Source organism: Cebidichthys violaceus, unplaced genomic scaffold (genome assembly GCF_023349555.1).
Source record: "Cebidichthys violaceus isolate CVI_PGR_0920_01 unplaced genomic scaffold, fCebVio1.0.p SCAF_5, whole genome shotgun sequence".
Classification (NCBI taxonomy): domain Eukaryota; kingdom Metazoa; phylum Chordata; class Actinopteri; order Perciformes; family Stichaeidae; genus Cebidichthys; species Cebidichthys violaceus.
In genome coordinates, this window is record NW_027176705.1 from 8,096,827 (window position 1) to 8,106,052 (window position 9,226).

The following is a 9,226-nucleotide window of genomic DNA, read 5'->3' on the forward strand; positions in this document are numbered from 1 at the left end:
AACACTCCCATGAGCAAGCAGTGCGACTTCTTGCTGAATGAAGACCATGCGATGCAGTAAAATCTCTAAAATACTAACTGGACCTGTGACCTTAGATTCTCTTCACACCAGGAGCAGTGTTTGCTTTTGACTGATACTTTGTTTTACAATGATGACACATTACATTGAAGCATGGATTCTGAAAATGTACTGATAATTTCACTTTATTAAAAAGTAATCAAACTTGTGACAAATGAATACAATTCCCCATTCAAATAGACTTTTTAACCAATGAGTGTGTTCAATATGCACGTCTATGGTTGTATGTTTACTTTGAGAGTAAGACACAACCACAGGCCATCCTGTTTTGACATGCATTTCTGATACCCTGAAATTGACTCTCCCCGTTCCCATGAATAAAACAGCTACCAGAATATTCCTGATGTGTCCTGCCAACATAAATAATGTTTGATGAAGAGGTTCTGCCAGCAGCTACACGTATCTCTTTGATGGAGCTGTGAAGTATTGCAGAGTGAGGGGGGGGGGGTATTAAATGATCCCAAACAGCAATCTTTGATCCAAAGTATTAGGTGCGGTTGTTTTCATGTAATCCTAAAATTTTCTGCTAACACTGCAAGTTTTAGTCCGTGCAGATGATTAAAAGGTCAAAAGTGTGTACGGTGGGTTCACGCAACAGTAGGAGCAAGCTGTGCATCTTAACCATAATGGTATTTGATCCCAACATTTAAACAACCTTGCCTCTTACTCATGTTTCAATCACAAAATATCAAAAGAACTTACACTAATAACAGACCTTGAGATCTTTCAATGCCATTACAATCCACACTCCTCTGAATCCACAAAGAGACAGAAGCCATAACCACTCCTCTGGTGAGGCATGTTACACAGAGTCATTCTTAATTCAATGTCCCATTTTCAGAACACTCTCAAATTGCAGCACCAGTGGCAAAGTTTCAGTAAAAAAATGTCTTTCAGAGCTGCTCCTTGGGTTTTCCTTTCAGCCTCTTTTTCATCTCTTGTGCATGCTCCTTGCTGCGCTCACGCTTTTCCAGTCTCTGTTGAATAGTGAGGAAGCATTGATTAAAGAAGACATTATTTAAATACCAACGCTCAGAAGTCAGAGACCTTGTTGCATCTCATTCACAAAGTGCATACAAATAACTGACAGACCTCTTTCTTTAGGCAGTGACGCATCGCGCGGTCCACATCGTTACACGTGCCAAAGAACTTCATGACGTTGTGCTGCGGGTGAGATGAAACAACATTTACATTGCTTTGTCTATTATGGCAATAAAATAATGTAGAGCATGACATACCTCCGTGTGGCACTGCATCAGGCGAGTTATCAACTCATTACACTCGGTCGTGTGCAGGTGAGGAGACAGGTCAGGGTGCATGCTGAGTTAAGGGCTTACTGTACCACTGCGGCAATACTGAAAACCCACAAACAAGAGGAGCGCTGGTTGAGTGGGGTCGAGTTGACAGTTACTGTTGAATAATACTGGAAGAGATGTTCTTTGGTGGCAACATATTTGCAAGTTTGCCTTCAGACGCAGTTTTGCTTCCAACTGTAGTGCACTTTTCCGTTACAGAATATAGTCAGGCTGCAACAAATCGTCATTTTCATTGTGGTCTATTAAAATGTGTCAAAAGTCTCATTACAATTTCCCAGATGAGAGCCAAAGGTGACATCTTCAAACAATTATATAAAAACAAAAGAAAAGCAGGATACATTCTAATATCTGAAACCAGTGGGTTGTGGTTGCATTGCTACACTTGGGCATAGAAGATGTTTTCTAAAGGATACTCATGCCTCCCCATCCCTCTCCTTCCTGAGCTGTCATTGAGATGATAGGGATTGTTTGTTTTTTCTCGGTGAACACTTACCTGCAAACACACACACACACACACACACACACACACACACACACAGAGAGACACGAGAGAGAGAGAGAGAGAGAGAGAGAGAGAGAGAGAGAGAGAGAGAGAGAGAGAGAGAGAGAGAGAGAGAGAGAATGTGAAAACGTTACCTGCATTCACCCTGAATCCTCTGTAATAATGGTAAAAAGCCACCCTTCACGAGAGGACACCGGGTCAGGGAACATGCTCGCTTGAACAGCCCACGAGTTCAGTTTGGACTATTGTTTTGACACGGAATAATTGTGATAATTAGCTCAAAACATAGCGATACATGCTGCAAACCACCACGTTTACGACAACCTATTTGATAACAGTGTGCTCTTTAATACCCTTACCTGTGGAAAGGCTGTGTCATTTGAGAAGTTTTCCAGCAAACCTCGGTGAAATGTCACGTTAGCTAGCGAACTGCTAAGCCTCAGCTAACGTTAACCTTTTGTAACACAGCAGGTTCAATTCATGCAACAACGGAGGAACTACGGGCGGATGTGCATGTAGAATAACGACGCAGGTTGCTATAATTCCTCAACAATTTCCACTAAATCTGGTGGCCTTGTAGTGACATGAATGTAACCTACAATAACTGCAGGAACCAACAAGAACACACTGCCTGCTTTCGTAACTGTTCGGAGAAGTGAGTGCCATGGTAAACAGCGAATCGCTATCCGCCTTTTACTACTCATCCACCAATGGTGTACGTTCTTTTCACAAAGGGGCGGGGCAGTCGATGACGGAAGTTTGCAGAAGACGCAAGACGGTTCCCCCTAACGTACTTCTGGTTTTGCTTATGGATGCGCTTAACTTTAGACAGTTGTTACAGTGTTTTCGTACAGTGCTGTTGTGACAACTTTATAAGGTGTGTGTCCTGTTTTATTTTAATCAAAGGCCATATAATGGCTAATGTTAGTGATGGACATTATTGCTTGATTTGCATGATTCCACTGTATGTTGCTTTTCAGATATGATGGCACGCTCTGGCTCTGCACTGTTTCAGTCCTGTGGACAGTGTGACCTTAACTTACTTAACCAATGGGTTTCATGGTGACTGCAGTGTGTGGATCATGTGAACACTTTGCTATGAACATCAGACACAGAGAGAAGCAGCAGAAAAAATGTCATATTCTCAACTACTTTAAGTTGATATATAATTACTAGTTACGTTTTATTAAGACTGATAGAGAGCCATTTCCCCTCTAAACCTCTCACATGGTTTAATTCAAAATAACGTTGCAAATTACCAAAGGTCCAAAAGGTGTAAACAGATTTGTGTATCAGGACTTTGTTTTTTCTCCTTTCCTGTCCCATTAATCATTTCACGATCCCTTCAGATTTATCTTGTGATCTTTTGGAGGGGACCCGACCTCCAAGTTTTGGAACTACTTACCTAACTCTATATAAAGTAGTTAAAACTAGCTCCATCTCGACCAGCTACAGCAGCACAATGCTTTCATACATTAGTTTTAACAATCTTATGACACAGGGGACATTTTGCTGCAGAAACAGTACTTATATTTGATACCTTATGTAGCCTAGATTTACTGACAAGATATATCTACTTTTAGTTAAGTATGATTTGAAATGCAGGCATTTTGTAGTAGTTAAATGCCTTTAAATTGTTGTATTGGGGCTTTTTTGTAAAGGGTCTTAAATACTTCTTCCGCCACTGTGCATTTGGTAATTGTAGTTCGTATTATTGTAGTATCAGCAGCAACAGTACTAGATGTACTACCACTCCAACACAACAGAGGGCGTTAAATAGAGCATGAAGCGCGTGAGATTTTATGTCAGTATCTGATTGGTCAATTCGTGTGCTTCGTTTGTCGGCGGTTTGTTTGGATTGTGCTACTTCTGCTACCGTGAGAGCTGGACGTAGCCGGCGGTTTAATTTAAATCTTCCAATACAACTACGACTGGGAAAGGATGGATGACTCTACGAAACGTTTACTGCAGCGACTCATGAGACGGATACCGACTTTCATGCTCAGAACAACGCTGGACAAGTGGGGCCGTTTGACTGAGCATCAGCAGAAGTCCATAGATTTTACTCAGTCAAAATGGGCGTTAACGGAAGAGCTACTGGCCATTTGCGAGGTAAACGGCGCCTTTCCTGAAATATGAATTGTTGTAGTGAATTAAACCTAGTGTACAAAAACATGGCAGTTAGTTAATCTAAATAACAGCACGTTCCTTATCAAAAATGCTTGTTGAGGTAGGCGTGAAAACGAATAATGTCACAACACTTGATTAGCAAAAGCATACTGTTTAATAGGAATCAGTTTGTATTTTGCTAGCGTTGCTCTGTGTCTCCTTTAAACCTCGTTATTTGTAACGTTTCAGGAAAACAAGTTGGCAATGAAACACATCACAGAACTCGAGATGATATGTAAGTCATGTGAAAGTATCTACTCATTTGGGCAAGAGTAACGCCAAGGCATCCTAGCTAACTGTAATGGTACCATGCCAATCCAATAACGCTTCCTGTGTCCCTCTACGTTGGTGTGATTGTCTCTCAGATATCATGGACAATCCAAACCAGGGGATGTGGTATGCCTTCCAGCTCCTGGACCCTGAAGGTATGTTTACATATTTGGACCATGGAGGGCTGACAATGTGCAGATTTTTATTCTAACCTAAACACTGCAGCTGGTGGGTACGTCACATATCCTGCTGATGTCTGGACCATCATGTTTTTCACTTGTTATGGTCTGTTCGTTCCAGGTAATTATAAGTTGAGTTGACTATTGCTTATTATTACTTATTGTCTCTTTTCTAATGTCTCTTTTTTCCAGATGATGCTCACTCTGTAGAGCTGATGCAGTTCAAGGAACAATTTAAATCCCACCTCAAAGAACTTGTGAGACATGTAAGCCAGATACACACACACACACACACACACACACACACACACACACACACACACACACACACACACACACACACACAAGTTTATTATACAGTTGCAGCATTGATACACATTGTATGGGCATCTCTGTGTTTAACAACCTCTATTATAAGTATACTTTTGACATTGCATTCAAGGTGTCTATCAAAATGAAGAAGCACACAGATGAAGCCGTATGGATTCGTGTTGCGTGGGGAGACACCTTCTCTCGACCCAACCACCTGAAACCAACATACATCGTCCACTATCTCCAAACCCCGTATGTCTTTGTGACCAGCCTGACTTTAAAGCAGAAGCCCCTGTTGTCCCAGGTGAGGGTTGAGTTTCATGTTCAACCAGGACGTTGTTCGTACAGTTGCCCGGTCGCAGTTTTTTTTCTGTATTTTTCCATTTTAAGTAAGTGATGTACTTTGCAGGCCGTGGTTCTGTCCACCAGATATCAAGCTATCAAGGATGCTAACCTTAGTGGACGGAAACTCACTGCCATTAGGGACCTTCTGATGAGGAAATATCAACAGGTAGGCTATTCAAACTACAACCACCATACAAAGCTCTGTCTTCCCCACTTAATTAAAGAATGCTGATAGGCATTGGACCCTTGACCTCAATGGCCACCTGTTGAGGAAGAATGTAAGTGGCCATGTTCACCCTTTATGAACCTTAAGTACACTTAAATATTTACCTTTTTTTGTAGTAGGAGCTTGATTTATTCTTATGTTTGATATTAAAAACACAAAAAGTTTGCAATCCTAACAATGAACTGTGAAAAGCAAAGCATCGCACATTGTTGTCATCCCTGTTTGCCATTAAATAGAAGTTCTGTTAAAGATGTTACTATATATATATATATATATATATATATATATATATATTGTAAACATCCATCATGTTGCCAAACTAGTTCCTGGTTCAGGTTCGACCTTCGCACATGCAAAATATCTTTGATTACATAATGTCACAGTTCATGTCTAAGGATCCACTGAACCAAGAGGAACTCTTAGCCTAGTACTAACTCATTTTAACCCTTGAGTTGTTTTCTAATAAAAAGATTGCTCTGATGATTTATATTGGGAATTTTGTTTTTACTTTTTGTTTCTAGGTGTTTCCCACCAAGTATCCAAGTCCTCCTCCAGAAAATAACCAAACTATCTCAAGTATGTTAATCAAATCCTTTGATCTGAGCAAAGCTGCTTTAATATTTTTTATATGATCACACATACTTAAACATGGTTTGTTTTTACCCATTGTTTGTTTGTTTTCTTCCTCTGGAAGAATTCTGCTTTGTGATTCTGTTTATTTGGCTTTCGTCCTATTTACAGACCCGCACATAGAAAAAGAACAAGCTGAGCCGGCAGCAAACAGACTTCAGATGGCCTGTGAGGCCTTTGGTGGTGGGGCGTTACCTCAGCTCCAGTCTGCAGTTTACAAGGTATCCAGAGGCATTTTGATAATACTGAGTCTCAGGCCAAATCCCAATGTCCCCCCTTACGGACTCACAGACTTTGAGGCGCGCTCCCGCGACGTCCGTGAGGGTTTAGGGATGTCCCACTGTCAAATCGTCGAGTGTTTGAGGGCTCTCTGGCAGACTTTTTGAGCCCTTTTATGAACCCTTTCTGTAAGTCAGCATGGTATGCTGACTTAGCCTAAGGGAATTACCCACAAGTCATAGCAATGTGACGTTAAACACGGGGTAACCAGTGGACGCATGGAGACGTAAAAAAAAAGGTAAACAAAGAGGACGGCTTACGTGCGTTCAGCCTGTCTTATTATATTTACTCAGAAACATTAAGGGTTAAAGATGGAACCAAAAAAAACATGAAATCAGAGGACATTTATTTATTTATTTATTCATCAAATATTTTATTTTGTCATCGAAGATGGTTTGACAAAAACAAGTAAATAGATTATATGAAATGACCTCTCATATTGTGAGGAAAGAGCCTGGAAGACGTTCAAATCAGGGAGTACAATTATACATCATATTTTTTTGTCGTTTTCATGGTAACGTGTTGCAGCAAAGTGCTGTCCCATTCATATTTATACCATTTCGAGCCCTTGCAGCCTCTCACACTCAACCACTTACCAGGTGACGTCAATTAAGTCCTTGAGGGTTCAGGGCTTAGGTTTTAGGGAGGACATTGGGATTTGGCCTCAGTCTTAATTTGCTGAGACTCAGTATTGTAAAAAAAGGTCCGTATCTCTCTGTGCTGTGATCATCTTGTGTTTTGTGTCCTTTCCTCAGCTGGAGACAAAATTCAGAGACCACTCCAACAAGACCATGACGGAGCGGGAGGAACCCTTCAAATGTGTTGTCAAATTTGCAAGCACTAATCTCCTGGAGTCACTCAGACACTGTGCATCTTCAGGTATCAAGAATGTATTAGCCACAACCATATGTGTTTTAGCAAGGAAACAATACTTAGATTGTAAATCTGTAAAACAAATAAACATTTTATATAGTCCTAGCAATTCCATAAATGACCACAAGAGGGCACACACTCTCTAGACTAGAGGACATATCCCCACTGTAATCCTCTTACATTATCCATCATCAATATGTCTGTCAGTGCATTCAAAGTGTTTTAACCTGCTGTCCCTGAATTATTTGTGACTTTTTAAACCATGCCAATAAAATGATAAGCAATTTCAAAATGTTCTTTTTATCTTAAGTGCGATCAACTAATTTGAATGTGTTTTTTATTATTTGTTTTACAGGAATTGCCTCCACCCCTGTCACACCTCTGCTCTCATGTATCCCCCTAAAAGGAAGAAATTATTTTGTCATCACAGACAATGGCCCTGGCCCCTCCTCACAAACACGCCAACCACAGAACTGATGGCCGACGGGCCCTTTATTTAAAGCATTCACCGTGTGGCCCGCCATGTCTAGTCTACCCGGGGTTTGCTTTTATCATTACTTGTTCAAGACTCTCTCTGTGTGCTTACAGTTGCAAACATGTCAGTAGTTTGCAATAGATTCTTGTCATTTTATTATTTTTTTGTTGGTGCTTAAGTGGCAGAATGTTACTGCCATGAAATGTTTTCTATGTACAAATGAATATAAAAGCAGGATTTTTAATATTCTTGTATTCTCTTCATGTCATTTGATCCCCCACACTAGTCATCTGACCAGCTTTTCTGGATTTTTCATTAGCTATAGTGTTACTAAAATGTGTTGTGGAGTATTTGCTTTGTATAAAGGTCTGCTGGAAGGGAACTTTAGTAAACCAGCTTTTCATAAATTGGCATTTACGTTGCTTGTTTCAGGTAAAAGAATTATAACCACGGCACGTAGTGAGTGCACAATGTATGGTGGACCAGCTATGTAATGATACTGTCTGGCATCTCTACTATTTCTTATTAGTTGGAGGCATAACCAATAGATCTGTGACTAGCAAATATGAACTAATAATTTAATCATAGGCAGTGTGTTGGTCAGGCTCTCATAAGAACTCTTCAGTTCCTCTTTTAGAGCTTGGCTATTTATTGTTGTCATCAGCTACAGCCCACAATAGCCTGTGTATGGGTTTGCACAATTAAAGCCTATATACGTTTTCTGTGTGAGATGAACCTATTTTGACCAACACTTATGTAATGAGTAATGAGAAATGTTTAGCTTTTAAATGCACTTTTCCAGCTTAAAACATAGGCTGTCTCTGTGTCTCAATCCAGCGGCTGCATCCGTTGGAGGACCCAGCCTTTGTGGTCCACGTCAGCCGCGTCCTTTGAGGACCGCGATGGGCGGACCGAGCGAGACCGTCTGATCTAGAATCCCTGCTCATATATTAGTGTATTTGTAGGTGTTGAGCTTCCTTTTTACGAGTGAAGGCCCAGGTATGAAATGCATGGCCTGCCACTGTGTGTATATATATATATATATATATATGTATATATATATATATGTATATGTATATATATGTATATGTATATATATATATATGTATGTGTATATGTATATGTATGTATATATATATATGTATGTGTGTATATATATATATATATATACATATATATACAAATTTGCAGGTATGAATAGTTCCTATCACATTTAAAACAAAATGAAAATCCATATTCATAAAAACAAGTTGTACAAATAATATATAAACAAGCACATCAAATAATTACATAAATAATATTTATGGCAGTTAAAGTTACTGATTCACTTACCAAAGCTGCTGTTCACTATTTAAAGACAAATTCCTTACTGCTTTCTTTGTTGATAAAGAGTTTAATGACACGGTTGTACAGTACATCCGTGCGTTTTAGTTCCAGTAAGAACTCCTCAATTCATGGACACCAGTGAAGACAGTCAAGCCTCCCCAGTTGTATTTCTTGAATGCGTTTTAAGGAGTTTGAGGGCTGAAAAAGTCCGCTCGACAGAGACAGTAGATATTGGGATTGTCGCTG

At 40.0% G+C, this 9,226-nt stretch overlaps 2 protein-coding genes across 5 annotated transcripts; one reads left to right on the forward strand and one right to left on the reverse strand.

The window, feature by feature from the left end:
• Positions 1 to 187: 187 nt before the first annotated feature.
• cmc2 (C-x(9)-C motif containing 2) lies at positions 188 to 2,530 on the reverse strand. 4 transcript variants are annotated; one of them, XM_068730415.1, is made up of 5 exons: positions 2,256 to 2,530; positions 1,808 to 1,887; positions 1,317 to 1,387; positions 1,171 to 1,242; positions 188 to 1,055 (listed from the first exon to the last, which is right to left on the reverse strand). In XM_068730415.1, exons 2-5 carry the CDS (start codon positions 1,842 to 1,844, stop codon positions 972 to 974), a joined length of 264 nt encoding a protein of 87 aa, XP_068586516.1. In that variant the 5' UTR covers positions 1,845 to 1,887; positions 2,256 to 2,530; the 3' UTR covers positions 188 to 971. The 4 variants fall into 4 exon arrangements, with proteins under 4 accessions (XP_068586516.1, XP_068586519.1, XP_068586517.1 ...); XM_068730418.1 differs by lacking the exon at positions 1,808 to 1,887 and adding an exon at positions 2,031 to 2,138 and having other exon boundaries at positions 1,317 to 1,433; XM_068730416.1 differs by lacking the exon at positions 1,808 to 1,887 and having other exon boundaries at positions 1,317 to 1,433.
• Positions 2,531 to 3,745: 1,215 nt separating this feature from the next.
• On the forward strand, positions 3,746 to 7,900 carry cenpn (centromere protein N). Its single transcript, XM_068730711.1, has 10 exons — positions 3,746 to 4,008; positions 4,255 to 4,300; positions 4,431 to 4,490; positions 4,707 to 4,780; positions 4,957 to 5,130; positions 5,236 to 5,337; positions 5,919 to 5,973; positions 6,139 to 6,248; positions 7,062 to 7,185; positions 7,535 to 7,900. Exons 1-10 carry the CDS (start codon positions 3,838 to 3,840, stop codon positions 7,654 to 7,656), a joined length of 1,038 nt encoding a protein of 345 aa, XP_068586812.1. The 5' UTR covers positions 3,746 to 3,837; the 3' UTR covers positions 7,657 to 7,900.
• Positions 7,901 to 9,226: the final 1,326 nt, after the last annotated feature.